At 39.2% G+C, this 23,688-nt stretch overlaps 1 protein-coding gene and 1 pseudogene across 1 annotated transcript in view; one reads left to right on the top strand and one right to left on the bottom strand.

Annotated features, from left to right (window-relative positions):
• Positions 1-23,688, bottom strand: part of INTS4 (integrator complex subunit 4) — a 115,310-nt gene that overhangs the window by 28,955 nt on the left and 62,667 nt on the right. The window contains exons 11-15 of the mRNA XM_004019432.5: positions 17,853-18,058; positions 14,818-14,960; positions 10,838-10,953; positions 7,064-7,197; positions 5,680-5,837 (exon numbers count right to left, since the gene is read on the bottom strand). Of these exons, the coding sequence (XP_004019481.1) occupies positions 5,680-5,837; positions 7,064-7,197; positions 10,838-10,953; positions 14,818-14,960; positions 17,853-18,058 (757 nt within the window). The remainder of the gene's footprint in view (positions 1-5,679; positions 5,838-7,063; positions 7,198-10,837; positions 10,954-14,817; positions 14,961-17,852; positions 18,059-23,688) is intronic.
• On the top strand, positions 8,492-9,341 carry LOC106990492 (proteasome activator complex subunit 1-like; annotated as a pseudogene).

Here is a 23,688-nt window from a genome sequence, read left to right as displayed (position 1 = left end):
AGTGGGCTCTATTGGCTGCCTACCTAATTTATGCTCTGCTGCTGCTGCCAAGTCGCTTTAGTCATGTCCAACTCTGTGCGACCCCACAGAAGGCAGCCCAAGAGGCTCCCCCGTCCCTGGGATTCTCCAAGCAAGAACACTGGAGTGGGTTGCAATTTCCTTCTCCAATGCATGAAAGTGAAAAGTGAAAGTGAAGTCGCTCAGTTGTGTCCAAATCTTAGCGACCCCATGGACACTAGCCTACCAGGCTCCTCCGTCCATGGGATTTTCCAGGCAAGAGTACTGGAGTGGGGTGCCATTGGCTTCTCCAAATTTATGCTCTACTTCTTCCCAATAATGTGAACCCTTCCTACTTCCTACTAAGCGAACCCTGATTTTGTTCAAGAGATGTCCCCAAACCTAGTTCTAGGTAGAGTCCACCTGGATTAAACCAACTGGTACATGTCATCTCCCTGGTTATGTGACCTTATCAGTCCTTCTTGGAAGGAAAGGGTTTATTATTTTTTGGCTGTGATGTGTGGCATGCAGCAATCTTAGTTCCTGACCAGGGATCAAATCTGTGCCTCCTGCAGTGGAAGCGTGGAGCCCTAACCACTGGGACCCCCCAGGAAATTACCTGGAAGGACTCATATTTGAAACGTGAAGCAGGTTTGATGGTGGTCTCCGAATCACTCATGCTCCCTCTATCTCTCACTAAACTGAACAAGAATGTTTTATAGTCCTGATTACCAATGGCAGCTATACTGCAACTCTAAAAGAAAAAAAGCCTTGGGATAAAGCAAATGTTGAGGACAAGAAAAATGCAAAGAGGCAGAGAGAAACTGGGTCCTTAATGATATAAATGAACTACTTAACCATACCATACTTAGAACTAACAATCCATCTCAAGAAAATTCATAGAAAGCTGCCTGGTTTTTTAAGGTCCGTATCAAGATTTCATAGAGTAATCGTAAGTGTGGGAAACCTAAAAATTTGGCTAATGAGAGAAGTTAACTCTTTCACGGCTGCCATAATACGTCAGGTTTCAGAGCAGCCTGTACAAAACTGTCCACTGTCCTTCCCTCTTATCGTGGGCAACTTTCTGATAGCTAGTGCTGCCTCCTTGATACCAAAAAGGAGATGGGAAGAGGGAATTATTTCCAAAGTGACTGAATAAATTGGGGTCTGTGGCTTACACTATCGTCTCTGAGTTCTGGTGGTTTGAGTTGATCCTAGAGAGCCTGTTCACGTGTGGAAGTCTATCACAATGAATGGCAAGACCCTGTACTAGCTAACCACACCTGTAAAATGCTATTTTGGTGGCCAGCTGGTCTCTCCCTTTTTGTACCACTAACATCTATCTTGCAAAAGATGGCCCTGAATCATTCTACTTTGGAACCTATCATCTACAGACAGATTCTGCCTTCTCTTACATTACAGAGAACACTGACCAGCTGACTATACATTAGCTGACCGTTCCCAAGTGTTAAGTCATTCTACCATCCTTGAACTGTAACGATTATTCTGAGTTGCACAAAATAAGGTGCCACCCAACTAGCTACAGGAAATCTGAACTATTATACAAACAAAAATAGAAAATTTCTAGCCCTGCTCAAAACATTCTGTGTCCCAGTGTTTCCTCCCTATATCTTTTTATGCCCACAATCCTTAGGAAGCCTCAGTTCAGACATTCATCAGGAGACTATGGACTCGTTAATGAAAAAGGTACAAAAAGCACCGTCTATGTGCACTGTACTAGGTGTGAGGGATGCTTCCTTACTTGAGTCCATTTAATCCTTACATGAACTGCAATTACAGGCATATTTCAGAAAATCATGGGTTCAGTTCCAGACCACCACAAATAAAGCAAGTATCACAAAAAAGTTAGGCATGCAAACTTTTTCCCCATATGCATAAAAGTTATGTTTATACTACACCAGAGGTTACTAAGTGAGCAACAGCACTGTGTCTAAGAAAACAGTATAAGTACCTTAATTTAAAAACAATTTTTGTTAAAAAATGCTAATCATCATCAGAGACTTCAGCCAGCTATAATCTTTTTGCAATAGTTACATTAAAGATCACTGATCACAAATGACCATAACAAATATGATAATAATGAAAAAGTCTTAAATATTGTCAGAATTACCAGAATGTGAAAAGAGATACAAAATGAGCAAATAATGCTAGAAAAATGATACTGACAGACTTGCTTGACACGAGCTGCTATGGAGTTTTGCCCCCTCCCGCACCTCATTTTTCTTGATGAATCTGGCTAAAGATTTATCGATTTTATTTACTTTTTCAAAGGATCAGCTTTTAGGAATTTTACTGGTGGTACAGTTGTTAAGAGTCTGCCTGTCAATGCAGGGGGCCCAGATGGGTTCAATCCCTGGTCCAGGAAGATTCCACATGCTGCCAAGCAACTAAGCCCAGGGCCACAACCACTGAAACCCCTGTACTTAGAGCCCAGGCTCCACAACAAGAAAAGCCACGGCAATGAGAATCCTAGGCACTGCAACTAGAGAGAAGCCCTTGCTCTCTGCAAGTAGGGAAAGTCTGCGTGTAGCAATGAAGACCCAATGCAACCAAAAATAAAATTTAAAAAAAAAAAAAAAAGAACCAGCTTTTAATTTCATCAGCCTTTTCTATTGTTCTTTTAGTCTCATTTATTTCTGCTCTGATTTTATGATTTCTCTCCTATCAACCTTGGGGTTTGTTTGTCCTTCTTTCTATAGTTGCTTAGGTGTAAACTTGGGTCGTTTGAGATTTTTCTTGGTTCTTGAGTTAAGATTGTATCGCTATAAACTTCCCTCTAAGAACTGCTTTTGCTACATCCATAGGTTTTAGATTGTCAGGTTTTCATTTTCATTTCACTCCAGGTATTTTTTACATTTCCTATTTGATCTGAAACAAGTCTTTAGATTTTAAACCTCAATGTACTAGATCTTTCATATCATATACTGTTTATCCAAAAACACAGCAGTGTGTTGACAGAAGGACTCTAAACAACCTAGGCTCTGGTCTAGGCCTTTGCTGTTTCTTGCCTTTGACAGTTTCCTCCCTTCCTCACTTGGCAAATTTATATTCATTCTTCTGGTCACTGCTTAAGCCATGAATGGAAGGGTTAAGCCCCCTCTTCCATCTTCTAGAAAACCCTGTACATACTGTATTGTGCGGGAAGCACAATACTGCTTGCCTTATTTACCCAACCAGGCTGTAAGATCCCCTGTAACAGGGACTATGTCTTGTTATGACTGTGTCCCTTTTTCCCAGCACAATGCTTGACATATGATGGGTGCTGAAAAATCATATAACAAATTAATGAACCCAGGCTCCCTCACTCATTGTAAAAGTTGGATAATTCTCTTATGATTGTTTTCATATTCAAAGAAACAATGTACATAATACACTTAGAAGAGCGCATACATAGTGGGCATTTAATAGAAAAGAGTTCTTGTTATGATCAAGGACAGCAGAGCCTTACAAAGGATCAAATCCACGAGACTGAAGACGAGGTATAACCAGAAGAAAATGCCATCGATAAAAAGCTTAGACGTTTTCCTTCCTGGTTAAGCCACCATAACTAAAGTTTTCAACAAATACTTACTAAGCTCCTATAAAGCACCCAAAATACAGTGGTGAACACTAAGTAGTTATGTCAAGTTCTAAAAACAAACCAAAAATTCATCCCCCAGGACCATCACTGAACTATAGCCGTGAGGTGAAATCTTAGTTGGGTGACATGCTTGCTGAGATTACAACGAAGGACAATGTGTATGATGGTGAATTTTGTTTGTTTGATACTAGTACTAACAAGTAAATGGCCACAGTCCTAATCAGAGAAACTTCTGTATGAAATTTGGACTAAGAGTTCACTTTTCAACAACTACAGAAAACGTACATTCTGAAGAACCCGAGGGGTCATCTGATCTATTCTTCACAGATATAAGAATCCCCTTCACTGTGCATATCAGACAGCATCAGTTTTAGAGTCAAACAAAGCTAGATTTAAATCTCAGTTCTACTTCCTAACAAACTGCTTCATTTCCCCAAATTTCTACTTCTTTGTGAAATGGTTCACAACATCTAACTGCAATAATGTTTGTAAAACATAGTAGGTAATCAGTTAACTACTGTACCATCTGCTTTCCTTTCCAAATTTTTCACCATCCTGGCCACCTTTCTCAAGAATGCACTTCATAAGAAACACAGTGCCCAGGATGGACCACAGCAGTACAACAGGCATCTGACCAGCCCAAAGTCCAGCAGCACTATCACTTCATAAAACCGAGATCATGAGGGTGACTAAAACCAAGATGTTCACTGAAGTCAAACGCCAGTGGTCTACCTAGTGGAGGGCCAGGGTGGATCTGAAATGAATAGCGTATGGCATCTTTGTGTTTCTGTTGTATATGGGTGATTTGGAGATTTATCTTTTTTTTCCTTTGGTTTTTTTCAAATATTGTTTAATAAAGTTTCATTAGCTTAAAAAAAAAAAGCCAAAAAGCCAGCATTGCAGCTAATGACCAAACTAGCTAACTTTCGTGCATTCTGTACTTTCTTAATGCCAACTGGTTAGTAAAGTGTCAAGGATAAAACTTAAATGTTTATTTAGGTACGGGTGAGTCGGAAGTAGAGCTTATTTTCCTAGGCTCAGCGCCAACAACTTCAGTAGCAGCCTCTAAATTTAATCACCTTGGTGAGGGAGCAGATGAGAAAGAAAATGTGATTGAGGCAGCACTTCAGGGTCAGCAAACTTTTTCCATAAAGGATCAGATAGTAAATACTTTAGGCTTTGCCGTCCATAGTGTCTCCATGGTAACTACTCAGCTGAACCACTGCAGCAGGAAAGCAGTTGCTAAATGCTGTGTCTCAATCAAACCCTATTTACAGAGGCAGACAGATACTGCCTTTGCTAAAGGCAAACGGGTTTCATTTCTTTTCAGATCATTCAGGACATTACAACAGAGCCTGACAGTTTGCTGATCATTATCAATATCCTTCCCTTCTTCCTCAGTAACAGAGTCACCATGCGCTAACTAAGCACTGGTCACTTGGCACAAAAACTACCTTTCCTAGCCCCTTGCAGCTAGATATAGCTATGTGACTCAAGTTCCACTCAATGAGACACAAGGAACGTTAGAACATGCAACTTTGCAGGAAGTGTCTTTAAAGGGAGTGCCTGTAGAAACGATGCCCTTCTGCTCTTTCCTGTTTTCTCGAGGTTGGATTATATAGGAGACAGTTGAAGTTTGGATCTTCAGGCAAAGGCCACTTGATGCTGAAGATGCAGGAACAAGAAAAGAATGAGTCTAGGTTATCAGCCACCTCAGCTGTCTGCCTATGAGAAAGAATTAACTTTTCCTCTTGTTTAAACCACTGTTAGTTGCATTTTCTGTTACTCAAACTAATATATATATATATATATATATATATATATATAAAGGTAAGAAAAGCTGAAAACAGCTTCTTTGCTAACTCCTTCTAGCTTTGTACTAATCATCAATCTAGTCATGAACAGAAACCTTTTCTTTGTCATATGCTTAAACCACAATCTAATTCAAAGTAAAAACATCATAAAATCATGTCAACAGAGTCAGAAAAATCAACCTATAACCAACATTAGAAATCATAAGGGTCAAGCCAAGCATAACGACATTAACTCTGTCAAAGGAAAAGAATGATCAGTCACCTCACCTGATGGTGAACTCTAGCAACTCCTGGGTTCCCTGAGGGTCAAGGTGCTGAAGACTATATACTCTTTCGAGGCTCTGCTGCAGGAACTGATGGGAAGGATCTTCTTGAGGTGTGATATTGGGAGAAAGACCTGACGACACTAGCTTTCTACCTGGTAACTAAGCAAACACAGTGGGGTTACACCATCAACTCTGTGGCCCAACTTTTGGTAAAACAAAGAAACCAGGGGAAAAAATGTGAGTCAAACAAAGAAAAGGAAAAAGAGCTAGGTAATTCTGTAAATAATCTTTTTCTCCTTCCTCGGCTTAAGCGGGAGAAAGGGAAAAAGAGAAAAAAAATGAACATGGTCTACCCAATACAGCCAGCCACAAGCTGCAAGGAGAAAAAGAAAAGAGAATGGTATAATATTATTTTCTATTGTTAACTATAATAAATGGGCTAACCACAGAAATGAGACTAAAAATTAATGCCACATTTATTTTTAACCTTTATTGATCATTCACTTCATAGAAGACTGATGATTTATTCCCAAATAAATTTTTGTATTAAAAAACATTTATAGCATGCTATAAAAATGTTTTATATTATGATAATTAATAATTACAATTCTTGTTCTTACTGCTAAAAGTGGCTACCTTTCAAGAAAGGGATGAGAAGTTTATAGTTTATAGTTTAAGTTTTCTAACCATGTACATATATTATTCTAAATTTAGAGTTATTTAAGTAGGGATGAGTAAATTAAAATAAAGAGCTTAGCAAAGTGCCTGCACAAAGCACTCAGTGTTTGCTATTATTATCAGTATGGTGATCAGTATATTATCAGTATGGTTCATCAAAAATGTTTTCTTTCAGTTTTTAAAATAACATTATTAAAAAATAAACTTATATAAATAAACTTATATAAAAAATAAACTTATAACATTATTAAAAAGTAAACTTATTGAGAATCATAGTTTTATGTAATTATTAAAATGTAACAGGATCTAATCCTTGATTTAAAATATGCTGTTCCAGAAACTTCCCTGGCAGTTCAGTGGTTAAGATTCCATGCTTCCAAAGCAGGGGGTGTGGGTTCAATCTCTGGTCAGGGGTCTAAGATCCCACATACTGTATGAGGTGGCCAAAAAATTAAAAAATAAATAAATAAAGTAAGAAATGTTCCAGGCTTCTTCTTGCTTAATATAACATAGTCAATAACCCAGGTACATTCAAAAAATGAATGTTCTTAAAAGGTAAAGGATTCAGAAGCAGGAGTACAAAATAAGAGTTAAAGAGAATTAATGAATGTATTTTCAGAAAATATACATTCCGCTTTCTGCTATTTACCACAAAGGACTAAATACCAAACAAGCAAAAACATGGACAAAAGATGTTTTCAACATACTCTCAAGGCAGGAACAAGATGAGAAAGACTGTCTCGAAGGTAGGCATAGTGTCTGAAGGTATGATCTGAGAACAATGCAGGCATCGTTGGACAGGTTTTAGCAGCATTGAAAATAAGAACCAAAACTGCAATGTCTGATAAATAGGTGCGTTAAGTAAACTTGGAGGTATCAAAGGTTGAGCCCGGCCAGAATTTTGTGCCTCTACTTCTAAGCCCTCAAATTTCTGCTAAATGACTACAATTTTTCTAACAAACAAATGCAGATTCAAAGAGCTATATAAACCTCACACCAAATTTCCCCAAGTACCCCTCCAATTACCAAAGAAAGGTTGTTCTATTTATTTATTTATTTTTAGTTCTACCAGTTTATTGCTACCAACCCATCTCCCTCCACCCTCATGCACACATGCTCAGTTATGTAACCCCATGGACTGCAGCCCGCCAGGCTCCTCTGTCCATGGACTTTTCCAGGCAAGAATACTGGAGTGGGTTGCCATTTCCTTCTCCAAGAAACGTTGTTTTAAATTATGTCTGCTGATGAGAATACTAACAGATAGAAACTTTGGTACAATGCCTACTAAAGTATATCCTGGTGCAATCTCTTTGAATAATAACTTGATACAAGATTATAGACTTCCCTGCCAGCTCAGTTGGTAAAAAATCTGCCTGCAACACAGGAGACCCACCTGAGTGCAAGAGACTCGGGTTCGAGCCCTGGGTCAGGAAGATCCCCTGGAGAAAGAAATGGCAACTCATTCCAGTATTCTTGCCTGGGAAATCCCATGGACAGAGGAGCCTGGTGGGCTACAGTCCATGGGGTTGCAAGAGTTGGACACAACTTAGAAACTAAACTACCACCCTAAGAATCTTATGAATCCTGAGTAATTCCATATCTCAAAATCAAACAGAGAATCATTCAAATAATAGCAAATAATCAGAAACAACCTAAATGTCCAAAACCAGAAGAACAATTATACAACTTCTGTTTAATCTACTTGATGAAATATTACACAATCATTAAAAATTATATTTATTACTTTAATATTGTATCAGAAGCATTTTATTATAACTGAAAAAATTAGGCTCCAAAATGTATAGGGGATATGATAGCAGCTATCTATCACCAAATGTTGTTTGATGAAATAAAATGTTAAAAAAAATAACAGCAAAATCCCAAACCCAAGCTCTTAAAAAGGGAGGAGAGGTGGGGAAGCAGGAAGGTACCTCTTGGGCTCTAGGGGTCTAAGCTCAACCTGGTTACCACCTGGTTGCAGTGAGGCTGCCTCCCCGCCTCTCTCTGGTCTGTCCCAGCCTCCTCTAGGACCTCCACTCCCACGATCCAGGAAGGCCATGTGGGGAGTAATCGCTGCTTTCACTTTCCCATACCCACTCTTCCAGCCGTATGCAGTGCTAGGCCCCACCCCAGCCATGGCCACATTCAGGGTCCTGCCTGAAGCCCAAGCCAAGGTGGATGTGTTCCATGAGACCTGAGTACTAAGACAGAGAACCTGCTAGGGAGCTATTTCTCCACGAAGATTTCTGAGTTGGATGTGTTTTTTTGGGGGAATGCATTTTTAAAGGAGCTAGCTCTCAATGAAGCCAATCTGAAGGCTCTGGTAGGCATCCCAGGCTTGATCCAATCAAAGAGAAAGAGAAGAAGGAGAGGAAAAAACAGCAAGAGAAGGAAGACAAGGATGAAAAGAAGAAAGGGGAAGATGAAAACAAAGGTCCTCCATGATGTAGCCCAGTGAGCTGCAATGAGAAGACTGGGGTCCTCCTGCAGCGTGTGCTGCCTGAAATCAAGGATGTCACTGAGAAGCTCAATCTGGTCACCACCTGGTTACAGCTGCAGATACCTCAGATTGAGGAGGGGAACAATTTTGGAGTGGCTGTCCAAAAGGTGTTTGAGCTGATAACCGCCCTTCACACCAAACTGGAAGGCTTTCACACACAAATCTCCCAGGCACTTCTCTCAGCATGGTGATGCCATGACCACAGCAGCTAAGCAGCCCCAAGTGGGTCTTATCGACAACTGGTGTGGGAGCTGGAGGAGGCAGAGTACCAGGACATCTGGCTGATGGTCATGGAGATCCATAATGCTTCTGCTGTGTTATACATCACCATCCTGAAGAATTTTGAAAAGCCCAAAAGTCCAGGGAAGAAATGAAGGGAATGATCTATTGAGAGCTTCCTCTCATTCTGCGATGGGTCCAGCAGAGACCTCCTGACTTTTACAGGGGACTCCATACTTTCCCCACCTTCTGCATGTTGAGGCTGCTTCCTCATCTTGCTTCCCAGGCACAATAAATATAGTCATACCATTGCCAAAAACTAAATAAATAAATAAAAAGGGAGAAGGAAACACACCAAAATATTAACAATTACTTTAGCTCGTAAGACTCTGGCTGTTAAACACGAAATTTTTTTTTCCACTTTAAAATGTTTTCTATGTGTATTAATTTTGCAACAGAGGGAAAATCAGAAATAAAAATACAAAATAGGACGTCCCTGGTGGTCCAGTGGGTTAAGCCTCTGAGCTTCCAATGCAGGGGGCATGGGTTTAATCCCTAGTTAGGGAACTAAGATCCCACATGCCTCTTAGAGTGGCCAAAAACTAAAAAAAAAAAAGAAGAAGAAGAAATGTGGAGCTACTATATCAGCAGCAGACTGCTTACATCCTGACTTCTTTTACATTGAGAGGAAAAAAAAACCAACCTGTAATTAATATTTAAGCTATATTTGAGGCAATCTATTATTCGAAGACAAACATACTAACATTATACTTTCAGAAATGTTTAGCTTTTTTTTTTTTAATGTGAAGGGGGCTTCAGATATCCAGGCATTTTAATATGTCCTGCATAATCTGTAGTAACACCTAGCCCACAAGTCTCTCTCAGATGAGCTGAATTTCAAACAGCCATAGTATTGCACCTGTAGACGTCAGGTCAGGGATGTACCTTTCTTAGAGGTAAACACAGAGTCAGGCATTTGTTAGCACATCAATTACACAGATCTTTTAAAAAATTGTTCAAATGCCCTATGAAAATTTAAAAAAAGAATTAAGAGAAAACAATGGTCATCCCCAACAGCCAGTTATTTGGCTGATTCACGTCCCTCAATAAATACCTTCTTAAACCCCACCAAAGGTGTGCTACAGAGTGAAAAGAAGCGTGGAAGAATATGGATGCATTGATGTAAATATATTCCCATTAGTGGAAAACAACCAGACTACATGCCAGGCTGCCAAAGCTATTACAACACCCCTGAGCTTGTATTAGAGCCAGAGAATTCGTGTACCCTCGCTCAGCCCATTCTCTCCTTCAGGCTGCAGATCAAATGAAACATGGAATAAGAAAGGAAAAGTCCACAGCCTTTAAACCAAATATGCCTGGCTCTGTATCCCAGATTTGCTGCTTAAGAGTTATTTAACCTCTCTGGATCTCAGTTTCCTCATCTGTAAGCAGGGAATAATACCTCCTTTTAGGGTTGTTTGAAAGATCAATGATAAAATATATGAAGTATTTAAACAGTATGTGGAATATACTAGGTATTCAATAAATGGCTAAAAAATTAGTAGTAGTATTCAATGGCAAAGGGGAATTACTGTGAATAAAGAAACAAAAGCTGAGGAAAATAATTATCACTAGGTTTCCTCAACATATACTTTTAACTAAAAGAAATGAGAAAGAGAAAACAAAATCCAAACCCCCAGACCACCAAAGCTACACTGCAGAAAAAGAGGCCAAAATTTCCTGCTAAGTCAGCAGAGGATACAAGCTGGATCATCCATGTCTGGTTCAGCTGTGTCGAAAAACGGGTGGGTGCTCAGCAGCTCAGGCACCAAGGGAAGCACCAGGGTTGGGTGCCGACTTCCCAGAAACTTCAAGCATCTGAAACAAACAGAATGAGAGCCCTCTTTAGTAAGTTAATAAATGCTTTAAAAAGCATTAGGAATTATAATTAGAAAACATGAGTCCAAATTACAAATTCTCAACCATTTACTTTTGTGCCTTCTGTGACTTCTGATAAGTCATTTAATTATTCTAGAACTCAGTGAATTCATCTAAAAACTTGGTTATTATGGAGATAAAAGATCTGACAGAGCAGATATTTTTCAAAGTTATTTAACTAATAACCATTTCCCCCAACTTCAATGCCAAGAGACCCTGATTTTACTCAGGCATCAGGTAGGTAGTAAAATACTCAGTGAAGGTAGGCTCACCCCTAGGGCTCAACCATAACTGGTCTAAACTCATCAGGGAAAAATGACTGAGGATGGTGATTATAGCTATGAAATAAAAAGACGCTTGCTTTTGGAAGGAAAGGCATGACAAATCTAGATATCTCTGTGCCGACAATGGCCCACACAGTCAAAGCTATGGTTTTCCTGGCTGTCATGTACACATGTGCGAGTTGGACCATAAAGAAGGCTGAGAGCCAAAGAATTGATGCATTTGAATTGCGGTGCTGGAGAAGACTCTTGAGAGTTCCTTGGACTTCAAAGAGGTCAAACTAGTCAATCCTAAAGGAAATCAACCCTGAATATTCACTGGAAGGACTGATGTTGAAGCTGTAACACTTTGGCCACCTGATGGGAAGAGATGACTCACTGGAAAAGACCCTGATGCTGGGAAAGACTGGAGGTAAAAGGAGAAGGGAGAGGCAGAGGATGAGATGGTTAGATAGTACCACCGACTCAAACAGACATGAATTTGAGTAAACTCTGGGAGATAGTGAAGGACAGGGAAGCCTGGTATGCTCCAATTCATAGGGTCGCAAAGAGTCGGACCCTACTTAGTGTCTGAACAACAGCAACATCATGGCAATCCCAATCCCATTTTACAGTGACTAGTTTGCAAGTAGTCAAGTAACCTAGTTCTGGTCAATGTTACAGGAGATCAAGCCTGCTGGGGAATTTCTCAGGAATGTTTTCCTAACCAAATGGAAAAAAAAAAAATTGCATGCAAATAAACATATCTATGAAACAGAAACAGACTTACAGATATAGAGAACAGATCTGTAGTTGCCAAACAAGGAAATGGGTGGGGGTAGGAAAGGATTGGAAGTTTGAGATTCAGTTCAGTTCAGTCACTCAGTTGTGTCCGACTCTTTGAAACCCCAAGAATCGCAGCATGCCAGGCCTCCCTGTCCATCACCAACTCCCGGACTTTACTCAGACTCATGTCCATCAATTTGGTGATGCCATCCAGCCATCTCATCCTGTCGTCTCCTTCTCCTCCTGCCCCCAATCCCTCCCAGCATCAGAGTCTTTTCCAATGAGTCAACTCTTCACATGAGGTGGCCAAAGTACTGGAGTTTCAGCTTTAGCATCAGTCCTTCCAAAGAAATCCCAGGACTGATCTCCTTTAGGATAGACTGGTTGGCTCTCCTTGCAGTCCAAGGGACTCTCAAGAGTCTTCTCCAACACCACAGTTCAAAAGTGTCAATTCTTCGGCGCTCAGCTTTCTTCACAGTCCAACTCTCACATCCATACATGACCACAGGAAAAACCATAGCCTTGACTAGACGGACCTTTGTTGGCAAAGTAATGTCTCTGCTTTTAAATATGCTGTCTAGGTTGGTCATAACTTTCCTTCCAAGGAGTAAGCGTCTTTTAATTTCATGGCTGTAATCACCATCTGCAGTGATTTTGGAGCCCACAGAAATAAAGTCTGACACTGTTTCCACTGTTTCCCCATCTATTTCCCATGAAGTGATGGGACCAGATGCCATGATCTTCATTTTCTGAATGTTGAGCTTTAAGCCAACTTTTTCACTCTCCTCTTTCACTTTCATTAGCAAATGGAAACTATTATATATAGGATGGATAAACAAGGTTCTAACTGTATAGCACAGGCAACTATATTCAATATCCCATGATAAATCCTAATGGAAAAGAATATGAAAAATAACACACAATATATACACACAAAATATACTTTGCTATATACTAGAAAGTAATACAACATTGTAAAGCAACTATACTTCAATAAATTTTTTTTTAAGAAGAGAGAAAAAAATGCATAGAGGGAATGACCTTTTCTTTCTGTCTTAAGATACTGTCTTATGAGACAGCCATCTTGCAACTATGAGAAGAAAGTCAAGAGAACTGCAAAAAAAATCAACCAGAGTATTTATCATGTTAAACTGTTGAATCAACTCTCTGCCTTTTTTGTTAAGAAAAAACACCAGACAGTGATTAAGCCCCTTTTAATCAGATTTTCTGTTACTTATAGACAAAAGCATTCTAACTGATTTCCTAGGTGAAGTTCTAAAATCAGAAGAGACCTGATCTCAAACAGGAAACGTAATAACTACATGGCCTTGAACAGATATATTTCTTACCTACAAATGAGATAAAAGGATTAAACAAAATAATGAATGAAAAGTACTTGGCAAGGTGTCTGCCATTATATAAGAAGAACTCAATTAACTATTAGTTTAGCTATTATTAATTGGCTATTAGTTAACTACTATGACTACATGAATGCCCTTTATAAGGCATAAAAAACTATATATGTGCTGGGATTTAGGTATTTTTCTTATTTTTTAATAAATTTTTAGTGTAGAAGGTGTGCTGAATTAAAAAGAAACATAGAACTTAATTTAATGCTCTCAGTGATTTTATAATCTAACCGAGGCAAAGATGACTAACATTACAAGGTAATGAACTATTAAATGATAGTTTGGTAGCATTTGGTTTCTACCTGTCAAAGGTAGAAGAGATCACCATGACCAGACAAAGTTTCACAAAAGAGACAAGACTTCACCAAGGACCGGAAAGTAAGATCAGCAAAAGAGAGAAAACAAACCCCAGGAACAAACTGATAGGAGTATGGGGTATGAAAGGCATCGCATTCAAAACACTTGATACTGTTAGGAAAGTACACTTTTCCCCAGTCTTTATTTCCTTCTGTGTGGAAAGAACTTAATTCACTAGTTTTCTGACCTCTCTCAGCCCTTTTACTCACTATGCCCCAGGGGACATTATAGCCCCACATCCCAAATGACTGAGTGCTCCCTGAAGGCAATCAAGAAACGCACAATGAATTGAGCTGGAAAAAAACATGAAGAAATGGCAAAACAGAAAACCAGATAATAGAAATGTTACCTAGAGCAAGATTTCCTGGTATTTTAAACTTTCAGTATATCTTGATTTGACCTGATTTGTACCTGATTTGACCCACAGTTTTTCTAGTTTTGGTAATAATTTTTTAAAATAAATCATATATTTGGAGTGATCTCATCACATAAGTTTGTTGAAATATGTGGAGTACAACAAAGCACAGTTTATAGTAAATGTATGCAAGTAGCTCTTCAAATGAACAGTGTTGAGCCTGACTCTAAACTAGAGGTAATCAGGGCAATCATGGTTTTCCATCTGAAGATCAAGTACTTACCCTCCCTCTAATCTTCACAACGATGGAAACAGACAAAGGAGTGACTAACATCATATACGAGGACTCATCTCTGTACCTCCAAAAGTTACCATAGGGCTTGGCACATAGTAAGTACACGGCAGGCACATTATATTTGCTAGGTGGACAGATGGACAAATGAATAACCTAAGACATGATATTCAGTTTAGGAACCAGATTCTTGAGAGTATGGCTAAGTTGAATCAGGTTTCTACAGTGAAGGCAAAATTGAAGGCCATATCTCAATCCATGATGATCCACTGAATAATGTCAACACTGTACATTTAACACATTATCAGACTCAGCAAGCAAATGAGAAAAAAAAAAAATCCTTACTTCCATATGGAGTCCCTATCAGTAGGGTACTTGGTTAAATTTTTTAGCAGCTCCACCAGTGCAAGATGAATCCCTTCTTTGGTTGAAACATTAGTACAGCATAGGAGTTCATGAAGAGCCTCTCTAATATCTCTAGATGAATCCTTTAAAAAAAAAAGGAACAATAATAATAAAAGAAATCACTATGGATTGGCTATTTATGGAGGACTGTACAAGTTAAAGTGGGAGGATAAGACAAAGAGCCCCTCTCAAAGAGGAGGGCCTAGTAGCTGAAAAGACTTCAGAGAGGAGGTAAAATTTGAAATGATATTTGAAGAATTCATTCATTTGTTCATTCATTCATTTGTACACTCAACATTTACAGAATATTTATTAAATAGTCAACATTTATCAGTACCTACTATGTACCAAGTGTCAGGGATACAGCCATAACTAAAATCGAATCTCTGCTCTCAGGAGCTTCCTTCCAGTGAAAAGACAAAAATAAACAGCTAGAGCACTGCCCTGGTGATCCAGTGGTTAAGAATCCACCTGCCAACGCAAGGGACACAGGTTCCATCTCTAGTCTGAGAAGATTCCACATACCTCAGGGCAACTAAGCCCGTGCATTACAACTCCTGAAGCCTGCATGCCCTAGAGTCAGTGCTCTCCAACAAGAGAAGCCATGGCAATGAGTAGCTTAAGCACCACCACTAGAGAGTAGCCCCTGCTCGCTGCAACTAGAGAAAGTCCAGTGCAGCAACAAAGACCTAGCACATCCTAAATAAATAAGATATGAGAAACTATAAAGAAGGTTAAGGATAAGAGTGCCAGGATTGGAGAGTTATTTTATGTGGCATGATCAAAGGGAACGGCAAACATAAAGGCTATGTTTGAAAGGCAAAAGCATGCTGAAAAAACAGCAACGTGGCTAGGGCAGATAAACGAAAAAAGAGGTACACCAGGTGATGTCAGAAAGTGGCCTCTTCCCTCCCCAATACTTTCTGCTCAGCCTCACTAAAATGATTAGAAGAGTTCACCAACAACTTCTTAATGCTAACATAAACGGACATGTATGAGTTTTACTCTTATTGATATCTTCATAGCATTTTTTGCCAGTTCTTTAAAACATTTTAACATATACAATTTGAAACATGTATAAATAGAGACAAGAAACCCCCCAGTCTCAACAATTAACTCATAGCCAATCATGCTTCATCTATATCTTAACCCTCCCCTCCCAAATAATTTTGAATCCAGTCAGAGAAATCATAGCATTCTGTTGGTAAATATATCCATAATACTTCTTTTTAAAAATGAGTCTTTCAGGCTCCAAGAATGTCCACTCATTGCAGTTGGGTAATATGCCCCTTAAGTATCTTTTAATACGTAAAATCTCTTTACATCTCACTTTTTACCCCTTGCAATTTCTCCCCTGTATATCTTGAGATGGTAGTTTGATTTACAGGCTTGATCAGAATCCGGTTTGATTTTTTTATAAGACCACTTCACAGGTGGTACTGTATACTTCCCTCAGCAACTATATATTTCTCCTTTGTGATATTACTAACCACTGAAGATCACTGCCTAGATCTAGTAATTCATTACAGTTGTTAAACAATAATATGTAAATTCTGCCATTCTTGATTTATTAACTAGAATACTTCTACAAGAGAAACTTCCCTTTATCACCTAGCTGGTTGTCCTGAAGTTCCATTTGTATCGGAAAAGGAAGGATAAATGTTTGTTTCCTTAATTTACCAGTTTTCAAAATAATGAGTTGATTACTAAGCACCTTCCAATGTGACTAATGAAGTGTTTTACTTAATTATTATAAAATCATGGGTTTCATCATATTTGCTGTTGTAATCTTAATGAGATGTTTCACCTTTGCCCAGTGAGAGACTATCGAAGTCATCTCCTGGGTCTTTTGATATGAGCCTAGGGGTGTCTGAAAGCTAATATCTGCTTTCTGTATGACAAGGTGGTACAAGGTTATCTTGTTATGTTTCCTGCACCACACCTGGAATCAGCCATTTCTCTTCTGCATTTTGGTTACTTTTAGCAGGAAATGGGATCTCCAAAGTATTTTTTTTTAAAGTCAGGTTGATTGACATGTGTTACATTCTATAAAATTCATCCTTTCTAGTGCACACTTCCATGACTTTAACAAATCCATATAGTTATGTAATCACCATCACAATCACGATATAAAACACCTGCATCACTCAAACACTTTCCTAGTGTCCCTTTGGAGTCTACCCCTCACCCCAGTTTCTAGCAATCAATGATGCATTTTCTGCTACACTTTTGTCTTTCCAAAATGTCATATAAGTGAAATCATAGAGCATGCTGCTTCTAGTGCCTGGCTACTTTCATTTAGCATAATGTATCCATGTTGTTACATGTATCAGCAGCTACTCCTTTTTATTTATTCATTTTAACCAGAATGACTGGATGGGTCCTAACTGACTTTTTTGTGGGTTTCTTTTTGAAATTTTATGTATTTATTTGGCTCTTCCCGATTCCTTGAATATATCATATCCACTTTTACCTCTGGATCTTTAAGACACTGCTCCCTCTGCTTGGAACCCTTCCACCCTACTACCATCAGTGCCACTCCTTCCCAAGAAAATTCTTTATATACCTGAATCTAATATAATTTCTCTTTCTGATTTTTCTAATATAGCAAGTCAACTATACTTTCATTAAAAAAAAAGAAAGAAAATGCCTCATTAAGTCCTACTCCTTCAAGTATCCACTACAGCATTCCTTCTTTCTTCCTTATCTCCCCAACCTTACCTCGGCTAATTCACATTAGATACTCTGTATTCCCAGGGCATCCCACCCTTTCCTGATCATAGCAATACTAAGCTTTATTCAAATTTCCTGTTTAACAGTCAGACTCCATCATGAAGGAGCTATGTAATCAAAAAGCAGAATTGTGCTACCTCTTCACTATTTTATCACCAATGTCCGGCAAAAAAAGAAAAAAAAGAAAAGCAGCACTCAGTAGGTAGTGATGAAGAAATGCATAACAAACTGTGATCGCTCACCTCTAACACCGCCAGGACAGTGTCAAGCTGATCCTCTCGAAGAGTGATATTGTTAGAGATTTTTCTCATGGTATGTATGGACTGTAGACGTACTTCCTCAATTTCATCATTAAACATGTCAACCAGGAAATCAAGGCACTTCTCAGCAAAAGAGGGTGAAGACTGGGCTAGCATGCAGAGCGCCTCCACAGCAGCAATACGGACCTCTAGAGATAAGGAACAAACAAAACTGCACGTCAAGTTAAGACCCATGGATAAAATGCAAGGACTGCTCATTCGTGCTTGTGTTTCCCCCTTTACTCTTCTCACTCTGCAAACTCTCTCTGGGAGATCTCCTCCAAGCCTGTAGATTCTGCTACTGCCTTCACACGGACCTACAAACAAGGACGCTGGTACCACAAGAACTGAGGTTCAGATCTTAAACCCACAGACATGCGATCAAGTCACATGTCTATCTCCATTAACTTAAATTTCTTGAAAACTCAGTTGTCTTATTATCTCAGTATTCCAACCACAGTACTTTTTTAAAAAGCACTTTTCAATCAGCATTATTAAGATTAAAATAGGCTCAAGTATCATTATTCTCAATCTAGAGATAAGACTCAACAAAGTAGATAAACTTGCCTCAAAGTGAGAGCAGAGATAAGACTAGTACTCTGGTCTGCTAATTATAGCCTAGTGTCATGTAGTAGTTAAGGGTACCGGCTCTGGAATGACAGAGGTCTCGCACTGAATTACAAAAAGTAATTCATCCACTAACTTGGATGGTGATCTTGAATAAGTAACTTAACTTCATAGCACTTCAAGAGAATTCTCATTTTCTTACAGAGAAGTTAGGAGGAGTAAATGACATAGTGTGGGGAAAGTGCACACACTTTCTGGCATGTGTTAAAGGCTCAATATTAACCATGATATAGGTACAGATCTTGTAAGCACCCTGAAAACCGAGGCATGTCCCCTATCTCTTTATATGCTCAGAACATGTAACAGTGAGGCCACTGAGTCCAGGAAGCCCTTCATTCATTCACTGACAATGCATTCTGAACATGCACTATATGCCAGGCCCTGTGCTGAGTGCTGGGACATAAGAGATGAGAGATGAGTAAGTTACAGTACATGCTCACAAGACTTCCACAGATGCCTGTTTCATTCCAATGGTTCCCACTGAGTTCTACAATAAAATGCACAGTTTCAAAACAGCCTTCAACTGTGGTTAAACTCTCAAATATAGCCCGTTTTTTTTGTATAAGAAAGGTTTTACAGACACTTAAAAACAGAATTACTACATTAAAGGGAGATGACTCAGATTTTTCTTGGTACTTATCAATTCCTCCTTTTCGTCAGAAGGGAAGGATTTGCTCCACATCACAATAATATAATTTAAACATGAAATTGCTAATAATTATAAAACAAGACAGAAATGGACCCAAATATTTTAAATGCTGACCCTGCTTCCAAGGGCTTTATCAGTTATGTAGCACTGACTCATTATGTAAGTCCTGCAAGTGTATCAAGGGAATAACAGAGAAACTTCTGATCAACATGAGGTAATCAGTATTCCAAGCAGAAGCAAAGACACTTGGCTTTCTACTTTGCCATGCACAGCTCAGCTACAGGTAGCTAAATTAACATTTCCTACTGGACTTTTTGGAATGTTGATAATATGTAACAATCTCCTTAAAGATCTAGGGCAGAGAAAAGGAACTAGCTTGCTCGAGAAAAAAAAAAGATTGATCCTCTGGTATCTTAACGTGTGCAATCAGGTTCTAGTTTTGTTGCTTACCAGCTTCGTGCTTCACACCATCTCCTAGCCACTACAGGCTAGCACAGTCCACTGCACCACACAGTGATGAGTGGTACAATGGAAAAGCACAGGTCGTGCTAAGAAAATGCAGAAGAGGCACACAGGCTACTGAGCAGGCTCACAGGCAGCATTCTGGAAAGTGACCCCTAAAATAATACCAGATGGAGTGGCTGGGCCAGAAGAAAGAAAAAGGGCCTTTCTACACAGAGGAAGCACATGTGAAGGCCCAGGAAGGAGGGAGAACCTGCAACAAGAGGACTGGAACTCTGTGATACTATGGATACACTAGCAGCTACAGCCAACGGAACAGGCTCCATTTCACCCAGCAAATGCATCCCTGAGACCCTGACTGACCCAGAATTTTGTAAATATGATTAGAGAGCTGCCGTACCTGATGCTGGTTATGATCTATTCACTTTCCAAAGTTAAGTTACTTTAATTAGACCTTAGTGACAAACTAAAAACTGTAGAAATAAACCACATAAACATTAACTGTGATTAAATTCATTTGTAGAAACTAAACAAAGCAAAACTGCTAGTAGAAACAAAATAGATTCTAGTTACCTGTCTTAGGATAAACTGGGTTTTAATAACTGAAGTTCCTTATTATCTAACACTATTTAAATTTTTCATTCATATATCAAGTTCATGGGGAAAAAAAGCAGAAGCAGCTTTAATTTCCATGTATATAGAAAGCCTTATAGCAAACTGAATAGAGTAACCCAATTCTTCTATCTACTAACAGAAGAACTCTCTTTCCAAAGTAATTTTCTTGTCCTTCTAAGAAATTCTGTTCTAAGGTTATCATTTTTGTAGGCATTTTAAAGACCTTAGTTCTAATCCTCTGACACAATTTTACTATAAAATTTGAACAATCAACATTATCTACTTAGGTATGTTAGCCTAACTGGAAATAGGATGTTGGAGTCACTCAACTCAAAGCACTATCTGTGATATATGTGAGATGGACAGCATCATACTATGGAAATGCTAAGAGCTTTGCAAGGGCTTCTATTACTGGTTAAAATGGAGTAACAAAGCCAGATTAATCCTTCTTTCTGAAACAACTAAACAACTAGAAACAGAGACGAAATATATGAAACAAAAGTATTCAACACACCATATATCTGGCAGTAAGAGGGAGTGATCTCTGAGAGACAGGAAATAAATGAGGCAAGCTCTATGATTCTAACAGTTTACTGTCTGTAGAGTTTCCAGGTTGTAGGTCTCCCTGCGTTCAGAAGACAGAACTGGGAGTTCAGAAGACAGAGCTGGGAGTTCAGAAGACAGAGCTGTGATTACAGTTAGAGGGCAAAGTACAGAAAGGAAAGAAGTGCACAGACAGAGCAAGCTTGGGAGACCTGCAGAGGATCCTCCTAAGTCTTCAGTCCATTTCTGATCTGTGAAGAAACTACCCAAGGCCTGAGAAAGAACCACTCGAGGATTTGAGGAAACATTCTCCAAAATTCACACACGGTCAACAAGTTTTTTCAGAAGGGTTGTTTCACTAGCGGAGAAAAGTAACCCTGAGACTTAGTGCTACTCCAGTCCACCTAAAAAAGCTTAAAAATAAAACCTGAGCTAACTGCATTCTAGAAGAAAGCTCAAGAATACTTACAGGACTATAACAATGTTCAGCACCCAATAAAGTAAAATTCAGGGTGTCTGGCATCCAATCACAAATTACCAGGCATGCATAGAAGCAGGAAAATATAATCCATAATGAAGAGAAAAATTAACCAATCAAAACTAACCCAGCAATCACAAAAGTAATAGAGCTAGAAGACAATGACATTACAATAGTTACTGTAAATACATTCTCTGTTGACAAAGCTACAAGAAAGATTAAACATATTAAGTAGCGACATAGAAGACACTAAAGAAAAGAAACTTAAATTCTAATCAAACTTCTAGGGATGACAATTAAAATGTCTGAGGTGAAAAATATACTAGATGGAATTAATGTCAGATTAGACATTGTGGAAGAAAAGATTAGATAAGACAAAACAATAAACATTATTCAAAATGAAACAAAGAGAAAAAAGACTAAAAAGTGAAAAAAAAGAACACAGCACCTGTGAGTTGCAGGACAAACTCAGTAGCCTAATATATAAATAATTGCGAGACCCCAAAGGAGCATGGGTTCAGAAAAATATTTAAAGAAATAACCACCAAAGATTTTTCAAATTTGCTAAAAACTACAAACCCACAGATCCAACAAGCTCAACAAACTCCAAGCATATGAAATATGAAGAAAATTATGCCAAGGCATATAATAATTAAATCATTTTAAACCAGTAATAAAGAGAAAACCTTAAAAGCAGACAGTAAAAAAAGATACATCTGTACAGAAAAACAGAATTTTTAAATTACAGCAAGGCTTCCCTGGTAGTCAAGTGGTTAAGAATGCACCTTGCAATGCAGGGAACAGTGGTTCAATCCCTAGTCCAGGAAAAACCTACATGCTCTGGAACAACTAAGCCCTCAAGCTGCAATTAATGAGCCCATGTGCCTAGAGTCCATGCTTCAAAACAAGAGAAGCCACTGTAACAGGAGCCTGTGCAACACAACTAGAGAGTAGACCCCGCTCACCACAACCAGAGAAAAGCCTGTGCACAGCAATGAAGACCCAACAGTCAAAATTATAAATAAGTAAAGTTAAAAAAAAAAATGACAGCAGACTTCTCTACAGAACTGAAAAACTGTGGAACAAGATATTTAAAGGACAAAAAAAACCCCAAAACAAATAAATATGCAGAGTACATCATGAGAAACGCTGGACTGGAAGAAACACAAGCTGGAATCAAGATTGCCAGGAGAAATATCAATATCCTCAGATATGCAGATGACACCACCCTTATGGCAGAAAGTGAAGAGGAGCTAAAAAGCCTCTTAATGAAAGTGAAAGAGGAGAGTGAAAAAGTTGGCTTAAAGCTCAACATTCAGAAAATGAAGATCATGGCATCTGGTCTCATTACTTCATGGGAAATAGATGGGGAAACAGTGGAAACAGTGTCAGACTTTATTTTTGGGGGCTCCAAAATCACTGCAGATGGTGACTGCAGCCATGAAATCAAAAGATGCTTACTCCTTGGAAGAAAAGTTATGACCAACCTAGACAGCATATTCAAAAGCAAAGACATTACTTTGCCGACTAAGGTCTGCCTAGTCAAGGCTATGGTTTTTCCAGTAGTCACGTATGGATGTGAGAATTGGACTGTGAAGAAGGCTGAGTGCCGAAGAACGGATGCTTTTGAACTGTGGTGTTGGAGAAGACTTCAGAGTCCCTTGGACTGCAAGGAGATCCAACCTGTCCATTCTGAAGGAGATCAGCCCTGGGATTTCTTTGGAAGGAATGATGCTAAAGCTGAAGCTCCAGTACTTTGGCCACCTCATGCGAAGAGTTGACTCATTGGAAAAGACTCTGATGCTGGGAGAGATTGGGCGCAGGAGGAGAAGGGGACAACCCAGGATGAGAGGGCTGGATGGCATCACTGACTCGATGGACGTGAGTCTGAGTGAACTCTGGGAGTTGGTGATGGACAGGGAGGCCTGGCGTGCTGCGATTCATGGGGTCGCAGAGTCAGACACGACTGAGCGACTGAACTGAACTGAACTAACTGAATCTAGAATTGGATTCCCAGGGAAATATCTTTCAAAAATGAAATGGGGGATTCAGAAAAAGATGGCGGAGGAATAGGATGGGAAGACCACTTTCTCCCTCACAAATTCCTCAAAAGAACATTTCAACGCCGAGCAAACTCCACAAAACAACTTCTGTAGGCTGGCAGAGGACATCAGGCAACCAGAAAAGCAGACCATTGTCTTCAAAAACAGCACTCCAGAGAGAAGAAACCCAGCTCCACCCACCAGAACTCCAACACAAGCCTCCCTAACCAGGAAACCTTGACAAGCCACTGATAGAACCCCACCCACAGTGAGGAAGCTCCATAATAAAGAGAACTCCACAAATTACCAGAATATAAAAAGGCCACCCCAAACGCAGCAATATAACCAACATGAAGAGACAGA

This window comes from Ovis aries, chromosome 21 (assembly GCF_016772045.2).
Source record: "Ovis aries strain OAR_USU_Benz2616 breed Rambouillet chromosome 21, ARS-UI_Ramb_v3.0, whole genome shotgun sequence".
Classification (NCBI taxonomy): domain Eukaryota; kingdom Metazoa; phylum Chordata; class Mammalia; order Artiodactyla; family Bovidae; genus Ovis; species Ovis aries.
Note: the sequence above shows the minus strand (reverse complement) of the source record. Positions and strands in the feature narration are given on the sequence as shown.